The 16873-nt window shown below is 50.2% G+C and overlaps 1 protein-coding gene across 9 annotated transcripts; it reads right to left on the bottom strand.

Annotated features, from left to right (window-relative positions):
* Positions 1-1359: 1359 nt before the first annotated feature.
* Positions 1360-15517, bottom strand: NFE2L1 (nuclear factor, erythroid 2 like 1). Of its 9 annotated transcripts, none has more exons than XM_036755247.1 (6): positions 15316-15461; positions 12493-13489; positions 7384-7599; positions 6870-6959; positions 6473-6634; positions 1360-5681 (listed from the first exon to the last, which is right to left on the bottom strand). In XM_036755247.1, exons 2-6 carry the CDS (start codon positions 13000-13002, stop codon positions 4356-4358), a joined length of 2304 nt encoding a protein of 767 aa, XP_036611142.1. In that variant the 5' UTR covers positions 13003-13489; positions 15316-15461; the 3' UTR covers positions 1360-4355. The 9 variants fall into 9 exon arrangements, with proteins under 9 accessions (XP_036611142.1, XP_036611146.1, XP_036611143.1 ...); XM_036755251.1 differs by having other exon boundaries at positions 2132-5681; positions 15264-15459; XM_036755248.1 differs by having other exon boundaries at positions 2132-5681; positions 15244-15439.
* Between the last annotated feature and the right edge of the window lie 1356 nt (positions 15518-16873).

The following is a 16873-nucleotide window of genomic DNA, read 5'->3' as shown; positions in this document are numbered from 1 at the left end:
TGTTTGTAATTATCTGTAAACTCAGCCTACCCTGATTCTATTAACTTCCCTTGGCAGGAGCACAGAGCTATCTGGTTGAACTCCACTCCTCCCTGATAACACCTAAGGTCACATTCTTGAGTTTCCCAAGTATGCCTTTGTGTACCACTCTACCCCTACCCACACTCCTTGTTCAGTTTTGACTTAAGGGGCTAGAGGAAAGCTATCCTGATGAAGTATATGGGATGTGATTGAAGGGTAGAAGACAAGATTATCAAGTAAATGGGCTGGCCTACCTTCCAAATGACAGGTATCTGGGGAAAAAAAAGTATCATTGCCAAGGGGCCAACACTAGCCTAGTTTAAAATTGCTGGAAGACTTCTACCACTGGTTATAAACACTAACTTTCCTCTTAGCAAAAAGGAGACTTGCTTTGATAAACTTGCTTAAAGTCTAGCTTAAGAAGCCAACTTAGAAAATTCTCTGCTCCTGACTATATAATATAATGCAAAGAACCTGAATAGTCCCATCTCCATATGCCCTGGATGAGGCAAGAAGACTGTATTCCTTTGTGGAGGGCACTTGCTCTAACTGGTTGCCAAATGAAGTCAAAATGCAAAAAGGTCTGTGGCAGCTGAGTGTTGGGTCAAAAGTTGGGGGGCCAACCAGGGTAGAGCTGGACTTGGCTGAAACAGCCTCCTCCCACTAAACTGTTTTCAATACCCCAGTAATTATGGTTCGGCCTTTACCTAAGGAAGGAATACAGCCAACATAATGAATGTATCCAGTCCCTTTTCCAAATCCCTGTTTTCTTTACCTGACACTTCATTCATGAGCACTGTGGCTGATTCACTGGGATACTGTCTTCACATCTAACTGTTGGGTGAAATTCCATGTCACTGTTTATTTGAAGTCCTATGTGGAAAGAGGGCTAGTCTTATGAGGCTTTTGGTGATTAAGAAGCTAGCCATAACCAATCATTATCTGAGAATTCTTCAGTTTCCAGATATACCAGGCCCTACTCTGCCCAGAGTATAGGGCAGCAATGCAGGTGGAGAATTGCCAGGGCAATTGCCAGAGAGGTGGAGGTCTTCAATTCTGAGCCTGTAACACTCGATGCCTCTGCCAGCATCAAAAAAGAGTTTTGGTAGGGCTCACCACCTTCCACCTTCACCTGAGACCCCATTCGGATGATACTGAATACATACAATTTTTCAGCAGGAAGAACTGGGGTTGAGGAATAGCCCTTACCCACTCCAGGGTGTACCAGCACAGCTGAATGGCAGAGACAGTGAATCTTAACACCCGTTACATAAAGCAGTAATTTCTGTGTGTGTGAGTGAGAGAAGGGGGGAGGGGGAAACAATACATGACACTGGGTAGAAGTTGAAATTTTTGTGATCTGAAAGTACTGAAGGGCCTATTATAAGCTTAATTAAAGGTCCATTTTTTTAAATACTTCTGTGATGCCCTTTGAGTTAAGTGGAAATAACACAGAGCTCAATAACACACTAAGGAGGCAGTTGTGCATGTAAAGACCACAAGAGTTGGAGTCTGAAGTCCAGGATCCAGATTGTCATAGATTCATCTAAGCACACTAGCCTAAGTAAGTACCTGGCCACACACCCAGACACTAAGAGCTGGTCACCAGATAAATGTAATTAATTCAAGTATCTGAACACCCTGGAAACCATCTACCCCAAATACTCTTAACTTAAAACAGTCCTTCCCTACCCCAAGGGCTCAGAATTGTCCACTTCCTTCTAACCCAGATTATCCCAACTAGCCAGCAGGAGTGTTGAGACCACCCCTTCTCTAAATTTTAGACCTCAGTGTTAAGCATCCCTTTAAAAACTCAACAAACCTTCTTTCCAGCTTGGTGGCATTTATTTCAGACAGTCCCCTACCCCAGCATCATGAGCCCTCGTTTAGCAAGGCTGCAATGTTGGGCTTTACAGCACAATGTGGCTCATAGGACGAGAATGCACTGTAATTATCTGCAGGCAGGGGCCACAGGAGCAAATTACACACAGCACAAGGTCAGGCATAAAAATACAAGTCGTAGCAGGTGAAGAGACAGGAAGCAAGGGCCAGGTGTCAGGGCCTAGCCTGGGCTCCCCAAGAATAACACTTCAACCAGGCCAGCACTGTGTGGGTGGCCAAAAGTGAATTTTTAATCCTTTCCCCTCCAACATGACAGGGACCAGCTGACACAGCTGGGAAAAGAGACCCTCCTCCCCAAACACAGCTCACCTGCACAATACTTGAAAGGTTAAAAAAATATAGTTAAGATTTTTCTTTAAAAAACAAAACAAAACAAAAACAAAAAAACCACTCTTCTCCCCATTCTGCTTTCCCTAGTTATCAGTTCAGGTCTGGCTGCAGCCACACAAATGGCTGACTAGCTAAGGGCCCTTTACTGCAGTTCCACTGGAAGTCAGGGCCCTTGCTCCCCCAAAATTAAACTCAAAGGGGAAAAAATTGCACTTGAGTGAATCAGCCATTTTATTATAGTTTATTTTATTTTGTCATGTGCTCACAGCATCTCTCTCTCTCTCTCCTCTCTCCCTGGCAGGTCACAGAGATAAATTAAAAATAAAATCTAAGAAGAAAATAATTTAAGCGTTTTCCAAGCTTACTCCTTTTCTGTTCCTGCTGTTTATGGAGACCTCCTGATGGGGGGGGGGGTGCTCGGAAATTAATGATCCCATCCCCATCCCCCCAAACCTCTCCTACTGGTTCAGAAGCAGAAACTGCTTATGAGAACCCAGCCAGAGGTGGTCGTGGCTGCAAACTAAATTCAAGACAAAAACAAAAACCGGTGCCTCAGGTGCTGATGGGACCCTCAGCCTAAGCCACATGTGGATGTCTCCCCTTCCTGCCTTTACCAGGTCCCATGATCCCCCTGCTGAGCTGGGGCAACCAGAAAAAGTCATCCCTGCCCTAAAGTGGGATGGTGCACTAGGCCCCCACCATATCCACTACATATTCCTCCTGAAAGAAATCCAAAAAAGACAGACTGACCTCAGGCCAGAGGAGAAAAATCCCAATTGTTCACACAGTCACACGGAGTCTTTATGGCAAAGAGAACATCTAGCAGCTTTGAATATTTGGGGCATCTCCTTTTTACTCAACACAAACACTCTAGACCCTACAAGTAAAAACGGGGCTCAAGCCCTAAAAAATCAAAGCGTAAGAAATAAATTCTGAGAAATCCTAACAGAGGCCTAGTTTTTCAGTGACAAGCCCAGTTGGAGGGAGGAAGGGAGGGTGGGAAGAATGGGTTACTCCCCCAACATTGTGCTGAATACTGATTGGAGATTGCCACAGAGGCTTCTCCTCCTACCTCTCCCTAAGGTGGCAGCTGGAGGCCTCTCCTCTTCCTAAGGGTAGCAGGAAGGAGGCACCTCCTCAACCCAGGAGTTCCCCCTAGGAACCTCTGAAATGTCAAAGTGCTTCAGCCAGTGGGGAGTGAGGACAGGAAGAAGACAGCATTCACATGCAGGCTGTAGTGGGAATGGTGCAATATAGGAGCTGGCTGGGGACGGGTTGAGGCGTGGGGGCAGTGAGTGCCACATGCTTGGTGGGTGGGGGAAATGTGACCTAATGGCTCTTTCCACCCCTTGCCCTGCTCACTCTTCCCTTTGACCCTAAAACCCTCCCAAGGTATTTGGAATAGGGTCTCAATAGCTCCTAAGTGGCTAAAAAAAAAAAAAAAAATCGGGGGGGTGGAGGGAGTCTCCAGGAGCTCTCCTCCAAGAATGCTGATGTACATGGAATTTTAAAGAGTTAATAGGTGCCCCCTCCCCCAACCCACTTTGTAAAGTGACAGTCACCCCCCCCCAAATTGGGGTGAAGTGGGGTTTATTCACATAGAAGACCAAGACTCAGTCACAAAAACCCACAGCCTGGAATCCCAGCTTAGGCTTCCCCATGGTTTTCTTCCCGCTTTGATTTTTTGGGGTGTTTTTTCCTTTATCCAAAAATCAGACTCTTTCCTTTACCCCTTCTTTCACAAGGCTCTTCCTTTGTCACTCACAATGACACCCACCTTTCAGCTTCTTCCCACCCCCAGCAATGCCAGCTCCATCCCTGCCCTCCAAAAAACAATGGATGTGGGTGGGCCTCTATCCCCCCCATGAGCCCCGTGGTGCCCTCAGCCCCAGCCCCAGTGGAGGTGGAGGAGGGTGAAGGGCCAAGGCGAGCAGAGCCAAACAGTGCAGGGCCCGCCCATCTTCCTGTACACTGACCGGCAGTTGTCACGTCTGAGAAGATATATTGGATAAGAGGCATCAAAGTTCCTCCAGCACTTCCAGGCACAGCCTTTCTCCAGTTTCTGTCAGGGTGAGCTTTGTCCCCCTCCTCTCCAGGCAGGCTCACTTCCTCCTGTCTTTCTGCTTCCTCTCCTGACGCCTGGCCTGCTGGTCGGCCAGCGTTCGGGGTATCAAGATGACGCTGCCATCGCCAGCATACTGCAGGGCATACTGCGTGGGGGAGTAGGGCTGCCCGTTCTCATCCCGCAGCCGCCCAAACACTTCCTGGTACAGACTCTGCACTTTCTGTTTCATCTGGCGCAGGGACTTGAGGAACTCCACCTTTTCCCTGAGCAGCTTGGATTTGTCCCGCTGCAGGTCCTCCACATCCCGCTCTAGATTAAGAATGGTGTCCAGTTTCCGTTTGCGACAATTCTGCGCGGCCATCTTGTTTTTGCCTCGGCGCCTGATGTCTCGAATGAGACTCAACTGGGCCTCACTCAGCTGGTACTTGGACAGCAGCTCATTGAACTCCTCCACTGGCAGGTTAATGATTTTGTCATTTGTGAAGGGGATCTTCATGGCTCGGGCCCGGTGCTCATCCCGGCTCATTTGCTTGTCCAAGAAGTCGGCCTGCTTCTCTCTACTGCCCTTCTTAAGGGCCCCAGGGAGCTGGGGGTCTGAAGCATCCAGGGCACCAGGGGCCATGTTGTAGGTATGGTTGTGTCCCACATGCTCCAGAAAGGGTAAGTAGGAGAGCTGGGAGGGGTCCTGGTAGCTCATGCGACAGAACTTGGTGTATTCAGGTTGGTAACCTACAGCCCCCTCAGCCTCTTCTAAATCCAGATTCTCAGAGTCAGAGCTGTAGCCCACAGCACCTTCCTCTGAAAAGGAAGAAGAGGCAGAGGAGGAGGCAGAGGATGAGGCAGAAGAGCTGCCTTCTGAGCTGCTCAGAGAGGCAGGGCTATGGCTCGAGTCCAGGGAAAGTCCCGAATCAGAGTCAAACTCCTCCTCGAGCTGTGAGGCCTGCACGGGATTAAAGCCTTCTTCAATGGCCAAATCCATCAAGCTGATCTCATCCAACATGGCTTCATCCAACAAGCCACCCAAAGGGTCAGGCAGCTCAGGGCTGGCTGTCTCATTGGCTGTGCTGTTGAGCTGAGGAGGAAAAAAGATCCCTGTCAGGTTGGTGGAACCAAAGGTGGAGTTGAGGCTGGTAGAATTATTGGGGGCCAACTGGAGCAGGGTGGATCCACTAGCCACAGGAAGGCTTTCAATCTCTGGGCTGAAGAGCGAGAAGTCCTGGGCACAGCTGCCCAGGGACGCCTGATGCAGGCTGACATTCTGGTTGATGGGAGTGCTAGGAGCGAGGCTATAATTGGTGCTCAGTGAGTCTCCGGTTGTGGCACTGTAGAGGATTTCATTGGTTGCTGTGTTCACTTCCATAGCCTAGGAGATGAGAAACAGTGGTCAGTACGGCAAGCGTCCTCCCCTGGGAGTGGGGAGAAGGCAGCGGCAGAGAAGAACAGGTAGATGAACGGTCTAAAGCACTAAGGAGAAGGACAATGCCAGAGTTATGGTGAAAACAGGATGCAGCATTCTAAGGTTTGCAGAACACTTTACATGTTATTTCATTTGAGTCTCACAACTATACTGTGAGGAGAGATGGTATGTAATCCATCTACCTCAGTTTCCTCATCTGTCAAATGGGATATCATCTCCCAGGGTTGTAATAAGGATAAAACAAGATTTTTGTAGGCGTACGTTATAAATGCCAGTTATTGTTATCTCGATTTTAAGGATGAGAGCTGGAGTGTCTGAAGCAGGACTGGAACTCAGGTGCTCATGACTCCAAGTCATGCACCTAGCTGTGAACTGCACAGGTTCTGTTCCATTAAAGGACAAAATGTTTCCTACAGTCCCCACCTTTAGTCAAAACTGACCGACTGAAACATTCTTTGACCAGGCTTCCCTCTACTTGGAGGATGCAAGAGACCACAGGTCTTGACCTCCATCTTGACCACATGCCTAGTCTTTTGGTTGAAAGGTGATGGGAGAAGAGGGACTCACTAGGAGGCAGAGAGAATCTTGTGCTGAGCAGGATGGCACTGGCTTTAACACTAGAAACTCGGGACTTTATCTCGGCGCCCACATCTGGGATCCTAGACAAAGAGAAGCAGAAGATTCCCCCCCACCCAAGTGCTCTGGGGCTACTGCTCAGACCCTTCATCCATTCCCACCTGCATTTCCATGATTGACATGAGGTCTTGCCACTGCTGTTCCAGATCAAATGGAGATTCTGTCTCTGTCAGAAGTGGGGACAGAAGATTGTTCTGAATAGCTGAGGATTCACTCTCACTAGGCACAGCTTCTGTTATACTGGAAACATCTGCAGCTGGAAACTGAGGACAAAAACACAGGTTTTCACTGGAGAAAAATAAGGGAAAGGAGAGGGAGCAAACTACCCTATTCTGAGCCCAGCCGTCAGCTCCCACCCCACAAAGTACTGCCTAATTCTCACTTCCTGTCTCGGAATCCAGCCCCAGCACCTATAGGGTACCTGGGTAGGCACACTGTGACTGATACAGACATATGCCCTGAATGAAGGTTAGCCAGTGCAGAGGGTTTCCTGCTCACCTCAGACTCCTCCCCTTTGGGGAAGGTGGCTTCCAACAGCCTAAGGCACTCCTCCAGGGACAGGGCTGTCTGGTCTTCCCCACCAGGTACCTATGGCAAAAAGTGTGACTGAAGTGGGCCAGGGCTGCCCCAAGGCCAAAGCCTTCCCCCAGCGCACTGAAAGGGGGAGGAGAGAAGTGATTGATTCATGCTGTGCCATAACTGGATCTGGAACAGAATAGTCATTTTCTAGGTGATTTCTCTAGAAGAGGAACCCAGGGCCTCAGCCCCCAGGAGAAAGCCTAATTGAGGTTTGAAGCAAGAAGTCTGCTAGGCATCCTGTCCCTGGCTAGGGTGAGCTGTCTGAAGAGTATTCCTCTTCCTACGATTTTCCCTCACTTTTACTACCCCCAATCCCACAGGACCTCCATCTTCCTTTACTACCAACATAAAGTAGCCAATCCATTAATAAAGTCACCCTGATGTCTAGGGGACAAATGGGAAGAAGAGAACAATGAAGTGGGTGAACTCTTACCTGTGCAGGGAAGCTTTCCCCCGTCTCTCCATCCACTAGCAGGTTTCGAGCCAGGGCCTCAGTCCCTTCATCTGGCCAGCTGTCCCCACATTCCCCCCCATCGCTCAGCTCTTTGTCCACTTCACTTTCTTTCTGGCGATGGCTATAGTCAAATATCTCTCTCCCCGCACCCAGATCAATGTCCTGTCGCCAAAGGATGTCAATCAGATCAATGTCCTGAAAGATAGACCAGATCTCAGTTCTCAGGCCCCCAATACACCTTACAAGCCAGATGTCTCCATAATTCCTGACAACCAGCAAGCTCCATCCCTACAACAGCCCAACACCAACCTCCAGCACTAGGTACATTCCTTCCCATCAGGGCAGTTTTATTTATCCCTGGACCTATAATCAGACCCATGGACCCACCCAGGTAGCCAGCAGACCCAGTCGTTTATCATAATTCTGTCCTGGTGGGCTACAGGACTAAAAGAAACTCCCTGGTCAGGTGTTCAGCCCTCACTCCTGGGAAATCTCGATTTAGGGACAGACTCTGTGGCTTTAAGGGCTCAGGAGGGCCTGATCTTGGCCAGGCAGACAAGGGCGGAATTGTCATGCAGAATTGCTTCTTAGTGGAGGAGCTTGCATCAGCCAGTGGTGCCATTGTCATTTGCATAAATGGGTGGGCTGGGCTGGAAAGGAAAATCCCTACATTTCCAACCACCTGATGCAATAGAGCAGATGGCCCCTTCCTGTAGCCCCCTACCCAACTTTCTTTCTGGTATACTTCCCCTAGCTGGCAGCAAAGCGGGTGAGGCACAGAACCTAAGGCTCTGGAACCTGCCTGTAGTCTCTCGGCAGCTCCCCTCAATTCCCATTCAAAGCAGTACCAAGAAAACAGCTTCCATCTCAAGAGAGTCCTGGGGTGGAGTCAGGAGCTTGTACCCCCTACCACCCACACACCCCTCACAAAAGAAAACAGGTCCATTCCCTGTCCTGGGAAGACCATACTTCCTACAGTCACCACACCCCAGAATTTAACCCCCACCTGGCCTTCCACTCAAGGGCACTGTCACATCGTAGCCCTGTTCAACATCTTCACAGAACAGACCTGTCTCCCCTTTCTTCTCTGCAGATCCCTGGTAGAGCAGGACTATCTTAACCTACATGACATGAAGCTTCTCTTCTCTCCCCACTCCCCAGATCCCCTTGCCTTACAATCAGATTTCAAAATACTTGCCTTCCCACTTACAGGTTAACTCCCAGATACCTTGTAAACCAGAACTCTCAGACCCACCTTCTCCAAGGGTCCCAGGGGACCCTTTTCCCTCCATTCTCCACTCTGTCCCTCAAAACTTTCCTGTAGCATCTCTCCCTGTATCAGTTTGCCCACACACACCAACCTGAGCAGAGGCCCTGGACCAAAGATCAGAGAGGGGCTGGGTTGCCCTGCCCTCTGCCAGCAAAGAGTTAAGAGGCTGGCTCCCTCTGGAATGGCCCCCACCACTGTGCATGCTGCGGTCCAGAAGGGTCATGGTCTGTCAAGTGCACCCCAGGACAGCCGGATCAGGGGAACTGGGCAAGGGACTGGGCTGAGCTCTCTGCAATCGGCAGATGCACTGGAGCGCCAGGGTAGTCCCCTACTTGCCGGGAGAGGCCTGAAGTGGGTACCCCACCAGTGCTGCTGCCCAGGCAACCTAGCCCAGCCCCCTCCCTCCTTAAGACCCCAGTTCTACACTCAGGTACCTGGTAGCCCCCACCCTGAGCTCACCGCGGAGGCTGCAGTGAGATGGGATTCCCACCCCATGCTGCGTGCTTGGGCTGCAGAGGAGAGAAAGAACTCTCTCCTGGACCTATCATCCCCCAACACCCCACACCCTGCTCGTCCCTCTTTCCCCCCTTTGCACCCCCCAAACTTGTTACCTAGGCTGCAGCAAGGAGCCAATCCCCTCCCCCCCACCCCGCAGGTCACTGCCGAGGCTGCGGAGAGAGCCAATCCCCTCCCCCAGGCCAGCCGCTGGGCTGCGCAAAGAGCCAATCCCCTCCCACTCTAGTTACCTAGGCGGCAATAGGAGCCAATCCCCTCCCCTAAATCTCTGCCGGAGCCGCGGAGATCCAATCCCCTCCCAAAGCTGGTTACCTAGGCTGCAAGCTGGAGCCAATCTCTGTGCCAGGGCAGCTGAAGAAGCCGCAGCACGGACCCATCCCATCCCAGGGTCTCCTTGAGGAGATGCACCCAGGGGCTGGCGGCCCCACCCAGCCCAGCTAGTCAGCTGGGGTGGCGCAGTAAAGTCCTGGGGGAGGGAGACGCTGCTCCCCCTGCTGGCGCATCCTGCTTACCAAGGCCAGGCAGGGACATGCAGGCAGGGTCCCTGAGGGCTATTCCCAGCTGCCATAAGTGATCCTTTCCTGGGAATTGAAGTTCTTCTCTCAAAGTGGGAGCAGCTTTTCTACTCCTCCTGGAGATCTGGATTCAATATATATCCAAACCCAAGGGAACTTTGGGCCCAAGTACCAAGCCTGAGCTGGAACCCTATAGGCCTGGACCCACTGGGAAATAGGCATCTGGCTACCCTAAAATAGGTCAGACCCAGTGGAAGGGAGTGGGAGCTGTCTGCACATGTGCAGTGATGTCACAGGGTTGGCAGGGCCTAGTCACATGCCAGCAGAGTATCAGCTGCCCCTATTACCAGCACTTAGGGAGACAGGTGCCATAGGGATCCTAACCACAACCCTATGACCTCAGCCTTAACCCTTCTTTCATTTGGGTTCTTTGCACTACTTCTCCTAATATAGCCCAGTAAGGAAAGTCCCTGGCACTCACCAAAATAATGGCAAGTTAAACTCCTTGGACTGCTATCTGGAAGAGGAAAATCCAACTCCCTTCCCCCTCCTGCTCCCCTTGGGCCTAAGGTCAGCAGAAACAGCATGTCCCAGGCTGCTCATGGCCAGGAAAGAACTGTAAACAGCCCACCCCACCCCCCCACCTCAATCCCAGCCTCACCCCTTTGCTCTGGGCAGTATGCCAACCCTGAAGGGAATCCTATCCCTGTCTAGGGCTTTGGCTATTGCATAGGCCCAACCATTACAGGGAGTGGGGGCCCTGTAACCCTGGAGAAAATACCAGCTCCAGCAATGTCATCACATGTTCCAGAGCTGAGTATTTTTATCTTTCCTCCTCTCATCCCTCAGTTGCTGTAAAAATGTTAAAATCAATACATGTACATACACACACACACACACCTCCCCTAGTATGCTGGTGCCTTATGCTCAAAAGAATTGGTAAGCTCTTTGAAAAAATTTCAAGCACAACCTTTCTGAGAAAAATAGAGCCAAGGACCAGGAAAGAAAGCCAGAGGCAATGTCAAAGTCAGCCATTATCTCAGCTTCTTTCACTAAGGCATAAAATCTAAACACCAAGACCAGGGAAGAGAGCAAAACCTGAGGCAGGCAGAATATGACGTCTCCCATCCGGCCTATTCAGGGAAGCCCCCCAGCCACTCAACCCCCAAGACCCATTCTTTTCATCTCTGACTTCAACAGGAGATGAGAATACCAAGGTTGGAGGTGAAAGCCAGGAGTCAGCACCAAGCCGAAGGTCCCCCTCCCAGAGTCGCTTCCTCTATTCCACCCACCCGTCTCAGGAGGCCTGGGCAAAGGAACAGGAACACTTAGCCACTGCTCAGCCTTCTCACTCTAGTTTCCAAGCAGCAAGCACAGTCATGCCCACCCTTTCCCCTTTCGGGAAATTAGCTTGGGGGGAGGAGAAAAAGAGGGGGAAGGGAGAAGACTGAGAGGTGTTTTACTGCAGGGTACTTTGCCAATGCTGGAGTTGAGGGCACTGGGAGTTTGCTTCATGCCCAAGAGTATGAAGCAGGCCTGGGCAAAGCAGAATGTGATGACGAAAAGGCAAACAGAAAACAGCAACACTAGGAACAAAAGAGAGGAAGGAAGGAATATACTGGAAGAGAAAGCATAAGGTGAGATACAAAAAAAAGATCTAAAAATGGAGGATGAAGGAGACTCCTGCTCCTGGGCCTGTGCCCACATTAGCCCAGCCTCTCTCTGTAAGCAGACTCAGAGCCAGCTGGACTTCCAGGTCGGCCATATTCTCTCAGTGTGGGTCCAGCACAGTGAGGCAAAGGTCTAACGTGGGAGGACTCAAGGAGAAATCTATTCAGCTTCCCTAAGATTCACCCCATTCCCTCAACAAGCCCAAAGGAATACCCTTGACTCTCCCTCCAGAGTGAGACAGTTATCTACGCCTTTTTCAGGCCCCTGTTTTGGGTGGCCAGCTAAACCAGACAGCCCCAAAAACATGTAGTGCTATTTTTATCTTTTTTCATAGAAATGTGGTTGGGGGATCGGGGAGAGGAGTACAACTGCACTGTTTTCTGTCCCAAGTGATGTTGTTAACTACATAAGAAATAGCAATCTCCTGTACCAGTGCAAGACTTCTGTGGCAAAATGCAGTTTGCCATTTTGCTCCCACCCCCACCCCCTTTACTCTCTATTCTAGGTCTTTAGAGAAGTGAGAGAACAGCCCTCACCTGGCTGCCTGGAACCACCAAATCTGCTCACTGAATAAGCCTAAGAAAACCAACTGCTCTTGTCTCAATAACTGAGTGAGGGCTAAAGAAAGAAGGAAAAAACTGCCCCAGGACATGTGTATAATAGTGGGGAAGAAAGGGTCAGAAACCACAGATCTGTTTCCTAGCAAAAGCTATACAAGGCAAGACAGCAGAACACAGCATGGCTTCCTCTCTGCTTTGAGGAGTTCTATTGATAAAAACATCACAGCATCAACTAGTACCTCCCATTACTGCTGAAGCGGGGACAAATGCCCAACACAGTGCATCCAATGTAGCTTGTCGATCCTCATCCCTAGAGTCACAGAAATCAACCCTATTACCGGCCCAATGTGAAATCCTGAGGGTAAAGTCTTTCTTTGAAGTGGTCTGGTTTGTCGGAAGGGTTGGAACTATGCCCATAACTGAAGCAACAGAAAGTCAACAAGCATTTATTAAGGCATACTATGTGCCACTGTACTAAGAGTTGGGAATACAAATACAAGCAAACAGTTCCTCCCTCCCCCTCAGGCCTAAACCACCCACAACCACGGTTGCCTACCTCTTTGGTTAACTCTCCGCTGACTGGAGGAGCCACCGCCCCAAGGTCTTCCAACTCTTCCCCGAATCCCTGTTCAGCTTCACTTTCTCGTACCCCACTCTCGGAACCTGTCACATCCTGGAGGCCACTGGCACTCTCCAGAGCAAGGCCTGAGCTGGGTTGGCTGCCAGACACTGAGCCCTCAGGATCTCGATGGACCAGCCAGGCATTCACCTCTGTGGTAGGCACCTGAAACCTGTCCAGGGCCCTCACCTGGTTAAGAAGCCGCCGGGCGGTGAAGTAATAGTCCAGGTCTACACTCTTGGGGTGGATCCCATAGCCGTCCAAGGTATTCCTCAGATTGTGGAACTGGGTCTGTGTGTAGGCTGAACTGGGCCCCAGGATGATCTCCCGGAGTGGAGAGAGTTGTGAGTTCAGGTAAGTATCCACGTCCACCCGCACCCCAATCAAACTTAGTAGAATGGTGAACTGGAGGAGTCCTTCTGTTAAATATTTCTTCAGAGAAAGCATTGCTGATGGACCAGAATGTTTATTCTTTTCAGTTTTTAAATCTTCCAGAATACAAATCAAGACCACTGCTCAGCCAGTAAGTCACACTCCTTAGTGCCAAATCCTGTAGCCAACCGTGGTAGAACACAGGGTCAGAGCTCACCAACGCCTCTGAAGGAATGCCCTCTGAGTGAAGCCGAATCCAGGTTCCAGACCACATTCACTTTCAGTTCTCATCACCTCTCTGAAAGTACAGCTGTTTCTAACCCAGACCTAACATCAAAAAAGTCTTATGTGATTTCGTGACCCCACAGTCCACATACAGTCGCTTCACCTTCTCTTCACTCACATTAGGTGACTTCACTCGGCTGTTCTCAAGGACAACTGATGGCTTTTTTCTCACTTTCCCTCTTCCCTTGAGTTTTACTTCTTTGGCTGAAGATGTAAAATGTCTTGTGTCAGAGTGTCCCTCTTCCTTGACAATTACCAAGGGGGTTTCCAGAAAAACCTAGAAACAGGAATTAGAAAGGCAAATAAGATAAGACACTATACTTTACACACCAATGACCAGGGTAGAAAAATTCTCATGTCAGCAAATACTGGATTAAAAAGAGAAAACTTCTTTTACAGGAGAAAAATTACTTGAGGACACACCCATAGAAAATATTGCTGTAAGAAAGATACAGCTCTGTAGGAATACTACTTCTCTTAAAGTGTAATATTTACTGAATTAAACCTCCCACTCCCAAAGAGACTGCTTTGGATACAGAAGACAGACAACACACAAAGCAACCAAAACACTTTGCATAAATATTGTCTGAATTCCCACACACACTACCCAGATTCTATTTTTGGTTTGAGGAGTCAGTTTCCCATGTCTCGGGAAAGAAAGACTCGTGAACTACCTAGATTATCAGCATGGCCTGGTAGATGGGACACTGGACTTAGAGTTAAGAAGATCTGGGTTGAAATTCTACCTCAGACACTAGATATATGACTCTGGGCAAATCATTTAATCGCTCTGTGCCTCAGTTTCCTTATCTGTAAAATGAGGGAAGTGGTTGGTAGATCATTTCCAGCTCTAAATTCACTGTCCCTGTCCCCTTCTGTCCCAGTTGGGCAAAGTTCTTAGTCTAGGTCTCTTAAATTTTAAAGAAAAATATTTTGGTAACTACTTCAACACAATTGGTTCCCTTTGTAGTCCTACGTGTTTTATTTTTGAATTTAAAAATGTTATTCTAAAAAGGGGTACATTGAGTCCACCAGTCTGCCAGAGTGATTCACAATGCAGAAAAAGATAAGCCCTGCAGTAGGAAGACGTTATAAACCTGGATAAGGGTTTGTTGATACATGGGATATATACCACCCTAGAGTAAAAAGGATGCCTCAAAATAGTTTCCCCTTCCTATCATGGAAAAGCCAGATGGAGTTATGAACTTGATGTTGTGGGGGGCATAATTATTCCCTGGACAGAACTTGTCCAGAAAGGTGTAGCTTAATGTTCATTCATTATATGACCTTTGGGGTAAAAATCAGTAACAGTATCCAGGGGAGTTAAGTTTCTATCCCAAGTTGTTAAAAGAGTTGCGAATTCCTCATTCCTCCCACATTCTGAGCTAGGCTTTGTCAGGTTCATTAACCCTGTAATTCAGGGCAACCTGGCATAGATTTGCCTGGATTATAGGGTTTACTGCTCTCCACCAAACCATGGTTTGGGGCAGGGGGAAAAGGGCATCCCTTGGAGACACCACCACCTGGGCTCCATTTAATAAGAGTAAACCTATAATCGCAGCTCGGCATTCTTGTTTCCACAAAGTTCTCACTTTCACAACAGAGGTTTAATAAATTAGTCTGAGGAGAGTTCTTGAAAATTTAGTAGTCTGTACACATACATCATATAGCTGTAGGCAAGTGCACATATACAGACGTATACATACACACACGTATATACACACACACTTAGACACAAGAAATGTGTATATACCAGACATATGCGATAAATCCCTTTAAGGACCTGGTGGGGCCTCAGCCCCGGCCTCCGCAGCTGCCCCGCACCTCCACCCAGCCCGGCCCGGCTCCCCAGGCCCAGCCCCAGGTACCCTGAGTCCTGACGCGGCCAAGTCGCCATGCCCCTTCCCGAAGCCAAGGTCCAGCTGCTCTGGGTCGGCGAGGAAGGAAACAAGTGCGGCCTTCCCCGGGGCCTGACCCCACAACCTCGACCCCACCCGGGCCACCTCCCACAGCTGGGCTCCGCCCCCTCACCTCGGGGCATCGAACCCCACCAGCCCCGTGCCCAGGCCCGGCCGCCTGGGGAAGTAAGAGTCCAATACCCACTGCTAGAGTCTGGTCGCCGCCGCCCCCAGAACTCCGTAGGCCAGCGTCCTGGGCCTCGCCGACGCCGGCCGGCCCTGCGCGCTCCGCCGACGCCGCCGCTTCCCCTCTCCGTCCCACCTCCACCTCACTAGAAGGCCCGCCCCCGCGGCAGCTCTGCAACGACTCCACCAATCGAGATTCAGCTCACGGCCCTCCACACCCCTCTGCCGGGTGTCCGTACGATGGGCTGGAGCAGCGGACCAATGGTTGGATGCGCCCCCGCCCCGCCCTAACTGACGTGTGTCACGGGCCAATCGGTGTGCGGCTCCTCCTAGTGGCGTGGCCCCACCAATAACTGAAGGAAGAGACCCAGTTGCTCGGAGCACGAGCCCTCTTCCTCGAACTTGAGGGGGCCTCGGTGCTGGCCTGGGGTTAGAAACCTTCTGCTGAGGTCCCTACGTGGCCTTAGGAGAATGGGAAATTAAGTCCCTGCGTTCTGGATGGGAAGGGGTGTCACCGCCGGGGCTCGGAGTCCCCCTCCAGGGGACCTCACCGTGACTTGCAGAAGCCCAGGGAGGAGTGAGGGCGGAGTGGGGGGGAGGAACCGAGGTGGAGCCGGAGGCACGTGTCTTGGGGCCCGTGACGCCGGCGCCACCATCTTGAGCCCGGGAAGTGGAACTCTGTTCAACCCTCCACTACGACCTTCGCTCTCAACGTCGTTCCTGACGCTTTCTCCTAGCACTGCGGTTGACTCCCTTCTTCTGACGTCAGGAAGCGAGTGTCCCGCCCACCCCGCTTGGTGACTGCCTCTACTGACGGGTTGCCGTGGCTACAACGAAAGGGGTGGGGAGGGAGGTCTCAAGCTCCTGCTCCCACTGTAGGAGACACTGTAGAAGGTTCTTTTTCAGTCCTCCGGGAAAGGAGGCGACTTTGCATTTTGGGGGCACGAGTTTGTTGTATCACAGGAATTAGCTCTAGATTGTTCCTCAGGGGTAATGGTGTCCCCTTCCCTCCACTTTGCCAACCTCGTCTAGCGATAACTCGCCTCCACTTGCTCCATGGTGCTCTGCTCTGCCCTACAAAACACCATGAAATCTGCCACCTTCTGTCCTGCTCTGCTCGCACCGACTCCCCTGAGCCCAAAACGTCTTCTCTCCCACCTCCATTTCAATTCAAATGCCACCTCCTCCGGTCAGTCCAATTAGCACTCTATTATGTGCCAGGCCCTGGAAATACAAAGACAAAAAATAGTCCCTAACAAGCTATATGCAGACTATATTGAAAATAATAAAAAGGGAAGGCAGTAGCATTAAGTGGGATCAGGAAAGGCTGAGATTTTACCTGGGATTTGAAGGAAGCCGGGAAGTCTTAATTCCCACTTCAGTGAACATTCATTAAATGGGTACTATGTGCCATACTGGGCACAGTGCTAGGAAAATGAAAAAGTAAGTCCGTGTCCTCGGTGCACTTAAACCCTCCTGGATAGGTTGCAACATGTTCACAGATAAATATGATCCAGGGTTTTAAGAGGAGAATATCAGGGACATCTCTGGGAAGAGCAGGCAGTGTTTCACAAAGG

Source organism: Trichosurus vulpecula, chromosome 4, assembly GCF_011100635.1.
Source record: "Trichosurus vulpecula isolate mTriVul1 chromosome 4, mTriVul1.pri, whole genome shotgun sequence".
NCBI classification, from domain to species: Eukaryota; Metazoa; Chordata; class Mammalia; order Diprotodontia; family Phalangeridae; genus Trichosurus; species Trichosurus vulpecula.
Note: the sequence above shows the minus strand (reverse complement) of the source record. Positions and strands in the feature narration are given on the sequence as shown.

Bases quoted from the DNA above. Each gene is read 5' to 3' on its own strand.
- NFE2L1 (XM_036755247.1), bottom strand. From the start codon at position 13,002: ATGCTTTCTCTGAAGAAATATTTAACAGAAGGACTCCTCCAGTTCACC. The intron at 7,600-12,492 runs GTAGGCAACCGT...TCTATCTTTCAG, and splicing joins GCGGAGAGTTAACCAAAGAG to GACATTGATCTGATTGACAT. The intron at 6,635-6,869 runs GTGAGCAGGAAA...TTTTGTCCTCAG, and splicing joins CCAAAGGGGAGGAGTCTGAG to TTTCCAGCTGCAGATGTTTC.